Source organism: Leptidea sinapis, chromosome 20, assembly GCF_905404315.1.
Source record: "Leptidea sinapis chromosome 20, ilLepSina1.1, whole genome shotgun sequence".
Lineage (NCBI taxonomy): Eukaryota > Metazoa > Arthropoda > Insecta > Lepidoptera > Pieridae > Leptidea > Leptidea sinapis.
In genome coordinates this window covers 13609551-13627396 of record NC_066284.1, presented here as the reverse complement: position 1 = coordinate 13627396, position 17846 = coordinate 13609551, and the positions used below count along the sequence as shown (strand labels likewise).

The window sequence follows — 17846 nt, the reverse complement described above, 5'->3', positions numbered from 1 at the left end:
GCCGTATCTATGTCAGTTAACCGTCTGATTTTCTTAACCGCATATGCTGCAGAACTAAGCCTATTCGCCAATCCTTCAATATGGGGGCCCCACTGCAATTTGGAATCAAGAGTAATGCCAAGAAATATAGCAGATTCCACTGGTTTTACCACCTCTCCATTTAATAAAATATTCGCATCTACATTTTTGACATTTGGCGCGGTGAATATAATATATTTGGTTTTATGATTTTTAACAATAAGTTATTGGCGCTAAACCAGTACACGATGTCAGATAGAGCATTCTTTACTTCGTCATATAAAACTTGGCTTCGTTTCACTTTGAATATAAGTGAAGTGTCATCCGCAAACAATACCACCTTGTGTTTTTTTTCTACAAGGTTAGGTAGATCATTTATATAAATAAGAAAGAGGAAGGGTCCAAGAATAGACCCTTGTGGTACCCCCATAAGACAATAGATCGTATTGAACATTATTGGGTAACAAATAAGATAAAAAAGTTATGCTGACAGTCTGTAGTGGGACACGCTCTTTACCAATTTTCTTTGTAAATTTTCTTATAGCTATTATTTCGTATATGGAGCTTAATCTGCTATAAAGTTCTTTGTTTGAGATATTGGTTGGAACAAATCTTAACTCCAATTTATTCTATTTAAGCTGCTGGAATAAATGCCCTCATGACATGTTTAGATGAAAAATTACTGTTATTAATAAAATTATTGGCTGTATTACACTGTTTAAAAATAACAGCTATTTTACTTGCGTTGACACGCTGTATAGCCGTCACACCTTTGATGTCATTGGCGAAATTATGGTTTAAATAAGTAGGGCTCTTGTTGCCCAGTTTTTCATTGCTCACTGACTCAACGTAAACTTAAAATTCTGTATTTATCGTATTTTCGGGGTATAGTCTTTTATAGTTGGGTTTATAATAGGGTAAAAAGTCGGTCTCACCGCCTCCACCATCACCATCAACATTTTTATATGGTTGTCCTCGGACCGAGGATGTTTCAGTGAGGTGGGCAGGTTATCCCCGCCCCCCTCATTTCCTTCCATCTCAGCAGCCACTCACTATATTATTAATTATTTTTAATAGCAAAACAATGAGAAATACTTGAATTATTAGTATAAAATTAAAATTCAAAATTTTTTGTAAACCGCGCCAATTGAGGTTCCCGCCAATAGTCCTTTCGATTTCAAAGTACAAAACAAAACGATCGATGACAATTGTTATATATTAATTGACATTTAAGTCTAGTCTAACTATATCAAAAATTGAATTCCGTCTCACGAAGATGTGCGGCGTTAATTGGAACTAATGAAGCATTATTAAAACAATAAAAATAAATATTAAAATCACCATATAGATATTGAAATTTTAGTAGAAAATGTAGGTAAATGTAAACGGACAAAAGTAATAATCACGAGAAACATTTCTTCGTATAACTGCTGAGACTTCTTTCGTGATGAACTTTACAAAGAATCTCAGTAACAAGAAACATAACCAGGTGCCAGGTATGGAGGTATATAATACAGGGGCTCAAGGTGCGGAGGATTAGTTAATCTTCCAACTCGCTCTTATATTCGGAACGACCGACATGTCAGGCATCAACTGTGAACTGGGATGGTTTCAAAGTTGCAGAGTGCGAGGTACGGAACGAACAAGTTTTCCCGTTTCCGTCAACCTACCTTCATAGTCTTAGCGTTAGTTGTGAACGCGCCACTTCTATCAAAAAGGATGTAAATACTAAATTTTAAGAGGCGGATCTGCCTACAAATAAGTAAGTACCTACTGTAAGTAAGAATTGAAATTTAGTATTATTGTGTATGTAGACCTCAGGTACACCTTCAGGATTTCTAGATCAGGAGCCACAATAAAACAAACAACGCACAATCAACAAATAAGTCTATTCTCCAACTGTCATGGACGATTGACATTTCTATAATTACCTTTTTAATTCGTGGCGCATAGACAACCTAAACACATACATGACACCCCCCTTCTTAACTAATACTTATGTATAATATTTATTTAAATACTGTTTCGCCGAGCTCTAAAGTTACCTCGGTAAGATCACATATGATCATCATCTGCTTAGTACGAGTGGACCATTTATTAAGCATTAACTAGTTTTAGTAAGAAACAAAATAAACTTATAACTACATAATTATGTATTATATATAACATTCCACGATTAATTAATCAGATTCGAAACCGTAACGCACAGGCGGTTTCCTTATGCGCTTCGAGACAATGGGACCGGGGGCTAGTGTCACTGCGGGCGGGCGGCTCGGCCGCGGTCGGCGCAGGCGCGGCGCGCGGGGAGCGCGAGGGCGAGGCCGGAGCGCCAGCTGGCGTCACCTCCGGTCTGTCGTCTGATGGAACTTCATTTGGAATACAGTATACTGCACGTCTTTTTAATTGATCTAATTGCCTACTACATGTGGTACCGTTTTCCCTAGTCACTAGAAAATTTCGAGATCCTATCACTTTAGAGATCATCCCGGGTACCCACTTATCCCTTGCGCTAAATTCCTGCATCCATACGGGGTCGCCTTCTATCCTGTTTTGCCTGATTTCCTCTTGCTGATTCGATTTGTTTCCTTTGACTGTGCTGCACTTTTCTTTCTACTAAACTGTGCGGTCTCAACAAATCCAACCTCGACCGAAGGGGGCGTTTTTGTAATAACATGGCGGGCGTTTCTCCCGTGGTGCTGTGTTCACAGTAACGATAATTTAGAAGGAAAGTTTGCAACGTTTCCTCTACGTCTTTCTTTTCTCTGATCGCCTTTTTAATAGCTTTCTTACATAATTTGACTGCCCCTTCCGCGGCTCCATTCGATGCTGGATGGTATGGTGCTGTAAAGGTATGTAGTATTCCATTTAATTTCATGAAATAATCCATCTCTTGACTTGCGAACGGCGGGCCGTTATCAGAGACGACTTCTTTTGGCAATCCAAACCTGGCAAAAGTCTCTCGCAATACCTTGATAACTGCAGATGCCGTTGTCCTAGCTATCAAAAAAGCTTCAATCCATTTCGTTGTGGAGTCAATCAGAACAAAAAAGGTTTTGCCTTCATAGGGGCCCAAAAAGTCTATATGGAGTCTAGACCAAGGCTCCGAACAGTATGGCCAGGGCTGAGATGTTACTCGTGGAGGCGCTGAGCCCTCCGCTGCACAAATCATACACAATAGACTGACTGATTCTATATCCCGGTCAATATGCGGCCACCAAACGAAGCTTCGCGCCACACTTTTCATTTTGACTACCCCCTGATGGCTGCTGATCTTTAGTTGATCTCAATGTTTGTGGAATAATCATACGATATCCCAGTCATTTTAACATAATTGATCCCTTCTGGTACTTCCAGTTCCGTAGACAACTTTATCCCCAATTCTGCTAGCCACTACCTGCCAAGTAAATTTGTCTTGCCATTAGCTATAACATACAAATCCAGCGAAGTTAACTTGCCCTTGTAGTTGATAAGAGCCTTAATTTTACCTAGTGTAAGTACAGTCTCCCCTGTATAATACCTTAATCTTAAATTACTAGGTATTAATTCACAGTTTGCAAATTATTTATGATACACATCTGAACTAATGCAAGATATCGTACTACCAGTGTCAACCTCCATACATTGGCTGTTAACATTCACTATCATTAGAAATGGTTTATATTTACTGAGGTTATCATTTTTTACCTCTATACCATATTTTTCCTCCTCCGAATACTCATCCTCGACATAGTTATGTCCCGTGATGTTCGTCAGCCTGGGGCACATTTTCTTCAAGTGTCCTTCTCGATTACAAACACGGCACACATATAACCGAAATTTACACGATTCCGATGCGTGTCCGCCTCCGCACGCCCGGCACTTCATATGTCCTTGACCTGGTTGCTGGCTGTTATCCGCTGGTCCCGACGACACCTTTTTTCTTTGTTGTTGGCTCAGGCTCGCACCATTTACTTCGTTTCTCGTCTGCTCTGGCCATTTTCTAAAACCTTGGCCTCTCTTACGGGCACTGCTCATCACGAAACACGGGGTGCTGTTGTCACTTCTGCCGCGATTTTCTACAGCTGCCGCGTTTGTTTCCGCCGCCTCCATCGCAATTGCCAAATCTTTGGCTTTAGAAAATTTCAAATCTGTTTCCGTCAACAGCCGTAATCGTATGCTCTCGCTATAGAGCCGGCAGACAAACTGGTTACGTAAACTTTCCTCCAGCCACGTACCAAACTCACAATACTTTGTCAATTTCTGCAAATCGGCTATACTTTCGACTTTCGATTGTTTACGTTGCCGAAACTTATATCTTTCTGCTAACACGCTCAGCCGAGGCTGCAGATGATCCCGCATGAGCGTCATTAACTCTAGTACGTTTTCTGTGATGGTTTAGTCGGGGTACATAGTGTCACCAGTAGATCATAGCTTTCAGCTCCCATTACCGTGATCTGTAACGGTACTTTTCGTTCGTCTTTCACGTCGTTTACCACGAAGTACTGCTCCAGTCTATCGATATAGGTCGACCAATCGTCCTTGTGCCGATCGAACGCGTTCATCTTGCCAACCGACATTGTCACCAATTGGGACCGCTAGATAAGTGTACTTCAGTTATTTTCACAGCATCATGACGTACGGTATATTACTATGGGGTCATGCTGCTGACATTGATATAGTGTTTGCACTGCAAAAGAGAGCTGTTCGTGCTATATATCAGCTTGGTTATAGACAGTCTCTTAAAGAAAAATTTAAAGAAATAAATATTATGACTGTTCATTGTCAGTACATTTATGAAAATTTAATATACGTTCACAAAAATCGTCACCTTTTTGCTCTTAATAGTGATTTTCATTATTATAACACTAGAAATAAGGGATTGCTTGTAACTAATTCTAGTAGGCTTCATAAGATACATAATAGCTTTAAGGGTAAATGTATACACTTCTACAATAAAATCCCAGCCACTGTTCAGGCATTATCTATAAATAAATTTAAATGTTTTATAAAAAAAATGGCTCTGTCGTAAATCCTATTACTCCACTGCTGAATATCTAAATGATCGGACAGCCTGGGACTAGATTGTGATTATTTTATAGCGATAGAAATGACTGTACAATATTGTATATTTTTATTGAAAAGAGCGCAAAAAAAAGAATGCTGGGAGAGTTTCTTGCGCCGCTTCTTCTCTCTCAGAGCGCTATTTGTTTCCGAAGCGGTAGTAGTATCTAGTAGTATAAGAAATGACATCAAAAAGAATTCTAAAAGAATCAATTTTGAGAAAATAAATGCCTTTTATGCCTTTTAATTCTGTTCGCACAAGATAACCACTTTAGATTCAATCGTGTCTTGCTCCCGCCGATTCGATCACGACTCGTCGCCAGTTTATTGCGTATGTAGACCTCAGGTACACCTTCAGGATTTCTAGATCAGGAGCCACAATAAAACAAACAACGCACAATCAACAAACAAGTCTATTCTCCAACTGTCATGGACCATTGACATTTCTATAATTACCTTTTTAATTCGTGGCGCATAGACAACCTAAACACATACATGACAAGTATAATATGAAACGTGCAGTCATTTGACATAAGTTTGAAATAGTAGTACATAATTACAGTATTGCGATTGGCCACGAAGTATAATCCGGCTAAGTTTGAAAACGAACAGTTGCATAAAACGTAGTGAATTTTGGTTATCTCCGTGTTTTACAAGATTATAGCCGTCATCTGTCAATCTATCAATGACTGCGCTTATCACACAATCGAGCGAATCGCTTTTTTCATCATTTCGCAAGGCTGTCAGTTAAAATTCGACTTTTCAGTGACAGCGTCCCTCAGAATCAGAGACGGTTTGAGTGACAGATTACATCTACATAACAAATACCAACAGGTAGGTGTTTTTACTTGTTAATTATTTAGAGTTATTAATTAAACCGACACCCATCTCAAAATCAACATGATGCTTCAATTATTCTTCGCATAAAACTATCGTAAACTTAAACGATTTATGTGAAAGTTAAATAATTTCGACATAAATTACAATAAAACGTTTGAAATTTTTTTAAACAATTATTTACGTGTCAGATTATGATTTGGGTCAAGTTAAAAGACGTTAGGGTTATTGTGTGTCGAAACAAGACCTACCGCAACCCTATACCCTATTGAAAAATGGGAGAGTCAAGCTGCCGTCTTGCGACGTCTGCACAATCGGGCCAGACTCGTCCAGGTTAATAACCCTCGCATAAATATATAAATAATAACACTCGCACAGAATACCGGCGTGAAGTAGCGGCCTAGTGCCGCTATCTGTTGAGGACCGGAGCTATATAGCGAAAGTCTTTGTGTATGGCACAAGGTACCTACTTCTCAAAACTTCCATCAATTGGACCTCCCGTGAGTTTATGCAAGTGGACCTCCAGCTTCCTCAGTGGACGCAGCATACAGGTCGTTGTGGACGGTTATTGCTCGAACCTGTAGCCCGTGAACGCTACAGTGCCCCAAGACACCTCCAATACATTGCTATGCAGACGACGACACTGGTGATGCCATATAAACTGACCATGCAGGTCTCTCTCGGGAAATCGTCGACCAGTGCCGGGAGAAACTTGTGTCTTCTATCGAGTCCTCTCTTGAGAATCCGCGGAATGGGGTAAATTGAACCTTGTCTTCGACAACACTTCTCAGCCTCGCCTAGTATCGGAATACTGGCTCTTGAAATCTCGAGTGATTTTGAATTTCGCGGTCATCTGGAGGGCAAAGCTTCGAAGAAGCTGGGCGTCGTAAATAGCACGGAAATACTTCAAGCCAGCCCACATTCTTGCACTCTACAAAGCGCAGGTCCGGCCATATATGGAGTATTGTTGGCTGTGATGAAGTATCTCAGTATCAGCCGCGTGCAACGCAGAACAGCTCTAATTATCGGGGACCCAGTCCTGGGGGCACGATCTGGATGTGTGGCGGTCATCCACAGTGCGGTTTTCAAGGAGCTTCCTTCCACGTACTACAAAGCTATGGAATGAGCTTCCTTGTGCGGTGTTTCCGGGACTATAGGGCATGTGCTCCTGTGATTCCTCTGGTGATGCAAAAGAATGTGGGCAGCGGTGATCACTTAACACCAGGTGACCCTTACGCGCGTTTGTCCTCCTTTCCCATAAAAAAAATATTCGTCTACCATGGGTATAATATGTTTATTTTCCCACATAGACAGTTTAAATACCCGGTGTGTTATAAATTCTTGTTTTACAACAATTTACAGGTCAAAACAAATCACATAGGTTTTCAAACAGCGATAATTATTCGCCTCCGTGGCGCCTTTTATACACTCGTCTCCAAAAGTTTATAAGCTGCGCTGGAAGATATTTTTTTATTTTCATGTAATTTTTATTGTTTAATAATACCTACTTACCAAAAACAGCGGTATCAACTATATTTAATTTTTCTTTTTTAAGCTGTACATCGATTGAGACTTGTTTAACCTCCACTTAATACAATTCATCATTATACTTATCTTAGTGGCTAAGCATTTAACTCGTCTTCCTCTGAGTTCATTCTCAAGCCTCATTAGTAAAGTCTTCCACGGAAGGGATTAATATTATTAAATTTAATTAATATTTTACATTAAATTAATATTGCAAGCTGTTTCTGTTGTTCCACTCCGGAACTCGTATTCCAAAATTAGTCGAATTGTCAATGTGTCCTTGTATCATTTACAATAATAATCCATGTATCTTTTCTTTTAAAGTTGCCTGAAAAACTAAAAGACAAACAATCCAATGCAATATTACATTTTTTAAATCTAGAATGTTCTAGAAGTCATGTTTCAAAAGTTTCACGTTTTGATTTAGTTAAAATAGCACGAACGTGTCATACTTTATATCCAAACGGATTTTATTGTAATTTTTATTACTTATTTAGCATAATAGAAGTTTCACGGTTATTATTTATAAAATGCAAATAATTTATTTATTACAATAACTATGTTTTACGTGCTGTTTTCCCGAACCGATACGACTTAGAGACCTTCAAGAAAAGATCATACTCCCAACTTAAAGGCTGACTACGGCAACCAATTTCTTGACACCAATTGTTGCGGAAGTCCATGGCCACCACTTCCCATCACGTGAACCTCTTGCCCGTTTGCCCAATAAGAGGTTATATAAAAATGTGTGTGTGTGTGTGCAATGTTCAATGGTGACATAGATATCTCACCACAAAACTAATTGCTATATATATTCACAAGCTTGGTTATGATCTAGTAAACAACACATTAAGCCTCAATTTTCTTCTTTCGTTATCTAAAAAATAGCCGTAGCAGTTGTATTAATATTATGCAGTGAAGAAGAACACATCAAAATACTGACGTTTTCTAGTGTTTAATGTGCGTTCACATACATTTTCCAGATTTCAATGTTTTTAGTTCCATACGGCACAACAATTTCCGAAGGATGCGTTTTAGTTGTTTGACAATTTTAATTTTGCGCGTTTGGATCTTGGATTTAAAAATCACAAATTCTTTCTCTGCAACCTCGAGAAACTCGGATACGATATCCATATTGTTGAACTCATAATTTTGCGCGGCGGCGATCTTGGTTTTAAAAAATGATCCTAAATTCGTTCTCTCCGCCCTCCACTAGAGAGAGAAATCATAATTTTGCGCGGCAGCCAAATTAATTGATTTATAAAGAATAACTGGCAACGGCGCCTCTATCGTCTCGCTTTTTAGTTTCATCGAGTTTCAGTCCAAAAAGGTATTTTGAATATCTGCGTTAAAAATCAAAATAAATTTTGCTATAGGTATCTACTAAATATATTTTAAATATAATTAATTAATTTCTAGTTTAATTAATTAATTACTGTAACAATTTGAACTACTTCATTCAGAAGTGAAGGATAGTGACCATTTTTATAATATTCCCTAGTCTTTATTAATTTCAGCAAAGGTTTGATCAGTGTTTGTTACTATATTTTAAACAATTTTATAATCTGTGTTTGAAAAATTTCAGAAATGGAGAAAGTGGCCGTTGTAACAGGTGCCAATAAAGGCTTAGGATACGAATTAGTGAAGGGTCTTTGCGAAAGATTCTTTGGAAGAGTTTATTTAACATCCAGAGACGAAAAGAGGGGCACTGAAGCCTGCGAAAAACTCAAGAATGAAGGACTTAGTCCTGAATATCACCAACTAGACATTACGAATAGCGAAAGCATCAAGAAATTTGTCTATTTTATTCAAAATAAGCATGGACTTATAGATTTACTTATCAATAATGCTGGAATATTATTTCTCAAAGACGCACAAGAACCAAAGTCTGAACAAGTCGATAACACTCTTTTAGTAAACTTCGATTCCGTAGTTAGTTTCACAGAACTGATGTTGCCATATATTAAAGAAGACGGAATTATTCTTAACATTTCGAGTTCTTCAGGCCATCTTTCAAGAATACCTTCAGACGAAATAAAAAAAAAGCTAGCGAACCCAGGTTTGACATTGGCTGAGCTAGACGAACTTGTACAAGATTATAAAGACGCTGTGAAAAATGGTTCGGACGAAGAGATGTGGGGATCCTCCCCGTATGTTGTTTCAAAAGTTGCTTTGAATGCGTACACTTTCATCTTAAATCGTAGACTGAGCGATAAAGGTAAGAGTAATATACAATACTATGTATAGAACGTCATTTTACAATACTATAGATATTTTAAATATTATTTTATACGTATTTGTTCGGAACTTATATACACAGAAGTCAAACACGAGGTGCTATGCCTTTGCTTCACCCAGCTTTAATTTCAAAGGTTATTTGACACCAACTAAAAATAGTCTTTGAAAAAGAAAAAAAAACAACAAAATTTTCATTTACTCGCCAAATAAATTTCCTATATTCTATTAGAACTTCCCCCTCTAAATATTTCTTATTATGACACCGTATATTGCAATACAACAAATCTTATTTAAATTTGTTACCAAAATTTATGAACAATGCAGGACAAGAACCCGCTACTACAATTTATCTTATCTCTAATAACCAGTGAACGCATATTAAACATGGAAGCAGTCTTGCATACAATCTACCGTTGATTATTTAATCAAGTCACAATACAGTAAACTATCACTGCATAAAATAAAGAGTGTTATTGGTATTGCATCTGGGTTCACGCTCTTGACATAATATTTGCAATGTTTGTCAAATATATGGACGATGTATGCGTTAAGTATGCCGGGATCAGTCATAATAAAAGAAATCTATTTTTGAACTATACATATTACCTAGATCAGTGTATAAAACCTTCCAAAAACAGGCCGGCAACGCTTCTGTAATTCCTCTGGTGCTACCGGAGAATATTCCCGGCGATGGTTTCATTTAATAATTTTTGAGTATTGATTTTTTTATTTTGAAATAAGCAATAATTTATTAAAAGTCACGATAAGAATGCACACAAAAGATACAAACAAAATTAATATGGTTAAAAAGAAAAATGTAGAGAGACTCATTAGTACAACACTGATTATGTATAATTTTATGTTTGAAATATTTTTATGACGCACTTTATTACAAGCATATAATTTATATTCCGTGAAAAATCGTAAGTAAATACAGTTTTTGGCGAGATGAGTATATCAAGCAGTTTCTTTTTGATATGTATGGGTGCATACAATCTCTTGAAAAACTGATGCTGTGTGTTTTTCTAAGGAATTGAGTATGTTATGAACAAAATCGCATATCCATCGAACCAAATAAATAATTACTCCGGATACAAATTGGTACAACGCTTTTAGAAAGAATGGAAATCTTCATTTTTAAATTGGAGTGATTACATTTGAGATGTCTTGTTTTAAAGCTTTTATCCATTATCTATACGACTCATGTCTTTTAGGAATCTAAATTAAAAATAACGTGAAATAAGAGAGGCACTACTTAGAAATGCTTCCATGTTTAATATGCGTTCACTGCTAATAACGTGTACACATCAAACCTTTCCTAGTTTGAATATGTTGCATAATTTTATAATATGTTGGTGTAGATCCTATTAGATAATTAGCAACTGGATCATTTTCATTGCATTAATTTTTCTTGAAAATTAAATCTTGTAGCCATAATTATTGACAAACAAAAATCCAAGAAAACAATACAAAAAAAGTTTCATATAAGAATTGCCACATTGCCTGATTGATTACGCCTTGTGGTTTTACATTGCAAGGTTATAAATGTCTTTGATAAAGTGAAATTCCGTATATTTTCAGAAATAAATGAATCAAAATTCCTTCGAGAAATTCAAAGACTGCCTCATCTAAGACAATTCACAGGAACAAACATGTCATTTAAATTACCTAAATCTATAAATATATATGGCACCACAGCAAACAACTACGTCATTCCTCTATACTTAAATGAGACTCCCTTAGAGATTCAAAAATTATATATAAATAAAAATAAATATAAGTCATCGTCAAAAAAGTACTTTTTACAAAATCCTTCATTAATATAATTGTATCTGCGGTAAGCTAAGTAGACAACTAATTTGTAATAACTAACATTTAGTTGATAATTATTTTTTGTTTTGCATTTTATTGATTTCTATACTACTTTGTTTAAAATTGTAATTTAACATCTTGTAATAACTGTATTAATTGAAAGTAATTGTTCTTTTCTTTTTAAATATTATGTAATTTAATTCTAAGCGGCTTCACACACAGATAAGCTTCCTAAAGTTTAAGTGTGTGTTATTATATTGTAAGCTGTAACTATATTGTATTTTAAATAAATATTCTAAAAAAAAAGTTATGCAACAAATGTTGCAAACCTTAAAAATTAAAAACGCTACTTACCTATTTTTATCTGCAGGCATACGTGCAAACTGCGTTCACCCCGGATACGTCAAGTCCGACATGACGAAGGGATTAGGCACTATAACACCAGAAGATGCGGCTAAAGTCCCGCTTGAAGTAGCCCTGGAGGCAGAGGACGGAGGCCTGTACGTGTGGCACGATGGTACAAGAGTACAGTGGGACGGGCCAGACCCAAGGGGCTACATTGACAATATATTGTGAAAGTTTCGACAAGCCAGACAAGATGAAGCGATTACTTACAGTCAAAACTACAACTATACTATATTACTTTTACAGTGTATTAGTTTAATACATAAATATAAAACAATTTAAAATATAAAAAGCTTATTCGAAGTGGTCTCCATTGGCTGCAGTACAGTCCATAAAACTTTGAGGCCTCGGAGTTATCAATAGGAGCATGCACTTTTTCCATAGGAAAATTCTTCACTACTAATCGTATGCGTTGTTTTAGGGACTCCAAATTATCATGACGTTTAGAGCCGTATTCTCTAAAACTGACCATAAATAATAATCCAGCGGATTAAGATCGGAACTAGACGACGGCCAAACTTCAGTTCTGATGAAGGCCGAAACGTTCATTTCCAACCAAAACTGCGTAGACCGAGCTATATGTCCCGGCGCCGAGTCTTGCTGGAAGGACCATTCTTGGTTATTGAACATGGTGTAGTTAAGGGGCTTCACTACCTTCTCAAGAATGGTATCTTGCCGATTATACACTAGTGCCGATGTTTCGATACCTTTTTCACAAATGGATGGCTCAGTCACTTCTTCATAGCTAATACCCCACCATACCATCACTGAAGTCGGATAGTGCCCACGTTGCACTCTGTCGAATTGGGAAGCTTCCTTATAGCTTTGAGGATAAACACGGTCATTATATTTGTTCAAATGTTGCGCAATTGTAGAAAAAATCTCAATCGTAAACAAAATTTGCGTACCGCTTCAGTAGTTGTTTCGATTTTACCTCCCTATTCCTTTTTAAATTATCGGTTAAGAATTAACCAGTTAAGAGACCTAAGTCATCTTTTAAAATACGCGACAAGTTTCAAGGTTCTATCTTCATCTCCCGAGATAAAATCTTTTGCTTACGTACAGGATTTATTCAAATTCTTTCCCTCACTGCTTTGACCAGCATTATCGTGCGAACACTACGTGGAAATATTGATTTCTTGTCTTACAGAACATTGGCTTAGGAAATATGAGCTCATTTTTAACTCCAGTGATCATCAGGTGGCAAGTGTTTTTTTTTTTTTTTTTTAATGGAATAGGAGGACAAACGAGCGTACGGGTCAAATGGATCGAGCTGATACTGGGGTGCGCCAGACCAGAGATGACAGCAATACTCCATGTGTGGCCGGACCTGCGCTTTGTAGAGCGCTAGTATGTGGGCCGGCTTGAAGAATTGCCGTGCTCTATTAATGACGCCCAGCAGAGAAAAGACTACACGTGACGGCTCTCTTATACTTATAAGTAAATTATTTAAATTCAAAGACCGTAAAGATATTGAAGGCCTCTCTGTTGAACGTACCATTAAAATAGCATGTGCAGAGCTTGAGCGCGCCATTGTTGTTAGTATATACAGACCCCCGATGCATTATATGAGTTATTTTAGTGTATTGGAGGAATTTCTATCAAAATTATCAGAATCTAAGCAGTATATTATGATTTATGGTGACTTTAATATTAATTTATTAGAAAAATCCACCACTAGTATATATATATTACTAATAATTATAAATCTCTTTTTTAGTATAAATAAAAAATAAACAAATGTGCTTCAATTAAAAAGTTTATGTTTGTTCCGGTTAATAATAGGCGAATGGAGAAATATAGCGGCAATGTTTCGGAAAAACTGTCAAATTTGTATTTGAATTATAACAGTACTCCAAATGAGACGGTATGTTATTTAAAATAATTAAAACAGATTTATCTTCTATATTTACTTCATAGACAGTCAACTCAGCTGGTCTCTTATCATTTAATGATTGCGCAACAGCTGGCAATCATAGGAGCAGACAACGGCTATATAAACTATATAGTGAGAGATCAGCATGTAGGTAATCATGTTGTATGTTTTCCTGTGTATGTGAAAAAATACTCTAAATTATTAAAGAAAGTATGTACTATTGCTTAGTCAATGCATATTAGATCAATAATTAAAAATGCATCAAATAAAATAAAAATTACTTGGAAAGTTATTAACTGGGAAACTGGAAGAACGAAAGAGTGCAAGTTTGAATATAATCTAATAATAAACAATCCTAAAATCCACTCTGAGCAGGAAGTAGCTTCTGCTTTTGAGATTTTTTTTTTCTGACATTCCAGTTTCTATCACAAGCACTCTTGTCTCCTCCACCAGTGTTTCTGAGTCACTTCTTTAGCCTGGTTTACACTTTGATTAGTGTGAGCGCAGGTAATTAGTGTGAGCGCAGGTAATTAGTGCGAGTGCAGGTGATTAGTGCGAGTGCAGGTGATTAGTGCGAGTGCAGGTGTGTAGTGCGAGTAGTGTCCAATTCACTGCGAGTGCAGGTGAGTAGTGCGAGTAGTGTCAAATTCACTGCGAGTGCAGGTGATTAGTGCGAGTGCAGGTGAGTAGTGCGAGTAGTGTCAAATTCTTGTTTAGTGGCTCTGTTTAAATTCAGTTGGCCGTCGACCAGCAAGTATGGACGAACATCGAGAAGCGCGCTTGCAATTGGAAGAAGTACTGAAAGAAGTATTAAACGCGGTGGTGTCTGAAACCGAAGACCTTTTGGAAGCTTGAACTTGCAAGACCAAGAAGAGTATGGGTTCGAAAATGGATTAATAGAAGACCCATTCATGGCGCAAGCTACCAACTCTTTACGGAATTTTTCTATTAAAGTAGGTTTATTTTCAAATTCAACATACATATTTGCAATCAACTTATTGGTAAAGGTAGGTAACATTAAAAACATTTTTTTTTCTCTATTATTGGTAAATACTCGAAAGTGCCCGAGCCAATATGTCATCCTGGTCTTCAATTGACATTTGAGATGCATTGTTTTCAGAGTGTATAGTTATTGCATTTTCGTTGAGAGAGTGGTCAGCATCAGAAATGTTATGAATGTCATTAGTAGGATCTGGTGTAGAAGATTGTGGTGGTTGTGTGTAAGGAGAGTCTCGTGGTGTTTGTGCGTAAGGAGAGTCTCGTGGTGTTTGTGTGTAAGGAGAGTCTCGTGGTGTTTGTGAGTAAGTAGAGTGTCGTGGTGGTTGTGTGTAAGGAAAGTGTCGTGGTGGTTGTGTGTAAGGAGAGTCTCGTGGTGTTTGTGTGTAAGGAGAGTCTCGTGGTGTTTGTGAGTAAGTAGAGTGTCGTGGTGGTTGTGTGTAAGGAAAGTGTCGTGGTGGTTGTGTGTAAGGAGAGTCTCGTGGTGTTTGTGAGTAAGTAGAGTGTCGTGGTGGTTGTGTGTAAGGAAAGTGTCGTGGTGGTTGTGTGTAAGGAGAGTCTCGTGGTGGTGGTGTGTAAGGAGAGTCTCATGGTGTTTGTGTGTAAGGAGAGTCTCGTGGTGTTTGTGAGTAAGTAGAGTGTCGTGGTGGTTGTGTGTAAGGAAAGTGTCGTGGTGGTTGTGTGTAAGGAGAGTCTCGTGGTGTTTGTGAGTAAGTAGAGTGTCGTGGTGGTTGTGTGTAAGGAAAGTGTCGTGGTGGTTGTGTGTAAGGAGAGTCTCGTGGTGTTTGTGTGTAAGGAGAGTCTCGTGGTGTTTGTGTGTAAGGAGAGTCTCGTGGTGTTTGTGAGTAAGTAGAGTGTCGTGGTGGTTGTGTGTAAGGAAAGTGTCGTGGTGGTTGTGTGTAAGGAGAGTCTCGTGGTGTTTGTGAGTAAGTAGAGTGTCGTGGTGGTTGTGTGTAAGGAAAGTGTCGTGGTGGTTGTGTGTAAGGAGAGTCTCGTGGTGTTTGTGTGTAAGGAGAGTCTCGTGGTGTTTGTGAGTAAGTAGAGTGTCGTGGTGGTTGTGTGTAAGGAAAGTGTCGTGGTGGTTGTGTGTAAGGAGAGTCTCGTGGTGTTTGTGTGTAAGGAGAGTCTCGTGGTGTTTGTGAGTAAGTAGAGTGTCGTGGTGGTTGTGTGTAAGGAAAGTGTCGTGGTGGTTGTGTGTAAGGAGAGTCTCGTGGTGTTTGTGAGTAAGTAGAGTGTCGTGGTGGTTGTGTGTAAGGAAAGTGTCGTGGTGGTTGTGTGTAAGGAGAGTCTCGTGGTGGTTGTGTGTAAGGAGAGTCTCGTGGTGGTTGTGTGTAAGGAGAGTGTCGTGGTAGTTGTGTGTAAGGAGAGTCTCGTGGTGTTTGTGTGTAAGGAGAGTCTCGTGGTGTTTGTGAGTAAGTAGAGTGTCGTGGTGGTTGTGTGTAAGGAAAGTGTCGTGGTGGTTGTGTGTAAGGAGAGTCTCGTGGTGGTTGTGTGTAAGGAGAGTGTCGTGGTGGTTGTGTGTAAGGAGAGTCTCGTGGTGGTAGTGTGTTAGTCGGTGATGGTGAAGACTGGTACATAGAATTTGGTGAAGGGCTATATACGTAGTTAGATGTTCCGTGGCCCATTTGTTCCAGACGTAAATTACTAAGATAATTTTGGATAAAAATCTGTCCTTTTACTGCTTTGTGGATTGGCAAACTTTTAAGCTGGGCAGCTACACTTTTCCCGAATATATCAAACTCTGTTTCTGTTTGTGTTGTCATGCGTGTGTTAATTGAGTCGGCCACGTTCTTTACTTTACTGACCAAACGACTGAGGTCTCGTACTGTCCTTTTACGAGGAATCAGCGATTTTCTTTGTTCTTCTTCAACTTGATTAGATTGTGATTCAGGTGTTGCGTCGGGGTTATTTATTTCAGCAGATTGATTGCATTGGGATGTGGAATGTTCCTCTCCATCAAGTTGTTCATGTTGAGAATCCAGCTGCTGTAAAACAATAAATTTAGATTAACAAAAACCCAAAACAAAAAGAAAAACATATAGTAAACCAACTCTTAAAGTGAGAAATAATATTGCCATTTCACTACTATCAATGAATGTATATCTTTTTTTTGTTTTAGGTACCTAACGGCGACGAATGGAAAAGGATTGACAAAGGCTTCAGAAATTCCTGGAATTTCCCTGGTTGCTCAGGTGCTATAGATGGGAAACACGTTACCGTCAAAGCTCCACCAAATGCAGGAAGTTATTACTTCAACTACAAAAAAAATAACAGCATTGTTCTCATGGCAGTGGCAGATGATGACTACTGTTTTTCATATATTGATGTTGGATGTAACGGGCGTGTATCGGATGGTGGAGTTTTCTCCCATTGTGATCTTAGTCATGCCTTGGAAAATAATTTACTGCCCGAAGGTCTTGTTCTAGTGGCCGATAATGCGTTTCCTCTAAAACCATATATGATGAAACCATATGGTGGAAACCAATTGACATTTGAACAAAAAATTTTTAATTATAGATTATCACGGGCAAGAGGAATCATCGAAAATGCTTTTGGCATCTTAGTTTGTCGATACAGAATTTTCGAAAGGCCCCTACCCTTTTTTCCCAAGAAGGTGGAAAAAATCTTAAAAGCCTGTTGGGCCATGCATAACAGGGCGAGAAAAACCAAAGTACCCGTACAGGTTGCCACGGTTGATATCGAGGACACAGAGAATGGAAATTTGATTGAAGGATCCTGGAGAGAAGTGACATCAGATGGACTTGTTCCATTGACTATTAGCATGCAGAATAGACCATCTCAAATTGCACAAAACAAACGCAATAATTATGCAAATTATTTTGTAGGAGAAGGTGCAGTCTCTTGGCAGTCTCGAATGATAAATTGAAGTAAATCGTGGTTTTAATTCAATGTTATGTGGTTATGTGTTATTATTTGTAGTCATAGTATATATATTTTATACTTACCAAATTACTCCCTGAGTCGCTGCACTGTACATATACAGCTTTTAAAGCGTCATCAAATAGTTTGAACCACTTTATTTGTGGAATATATACGTCATCTGTTCCAGCTCCAGATTTTGTACTCTGTTTAATTTTCT

At 38.0% G+C, this 17846-nt stretch overlaps 1 protein-coding gene, 1 long non-coding RNA gene and 1 pseudogene across 2 annotated transcripts; 2 read left to right on the top strand and 1 right to left on the bottom strand.

Annotated features, from left to right (window-relative positions):
* Positions 1 to 1906: 1906 nt before the first annotated feature.
* Positions 1907 to 4645, bottom strand: LOC126970355 (uncharacterized; annotated as a pseudogene).
* A 1458-nt stretch (positions 4646 to 6103) lies between these two features.
* LOC126970098 (carbonyl reductase [NADPH] 3-like) lies at positions 6104 to 11818 on the top strand. The gene is made up of 3 exons (XM_050815824.1): positions 6104 to 6228; positions 9005 to 9637; positions 11239 to 11818. Exons 1-3 carry the CDS (start codon positions 6171 to 6173, stop codon positions 11481 to 11483), a joined length of 936 nt encoding a protein of 311 aa, XP_050671781.1. The 5' UTR covers positions 6104 to 6170; the 3' UTR covers positions 11484 to 11818.
* Positions 11819 to 13137: 1319 nt separating this feature from the next.
* LOC126970103 (uncharacterized) lies at positions 13138 to 17656 on the top strand. Its single transcript, XR_007730541.1, has 2 exons — positions 13138 to 13741; positions 16866 to 17656. It is a non-coding gene; the product is annotated as an uncharacterized LOC126970103 (long non-coding RNA).
* The last annotated feature ends 190 nt before the right edge of the window (positions 17657 to 17846 follow it).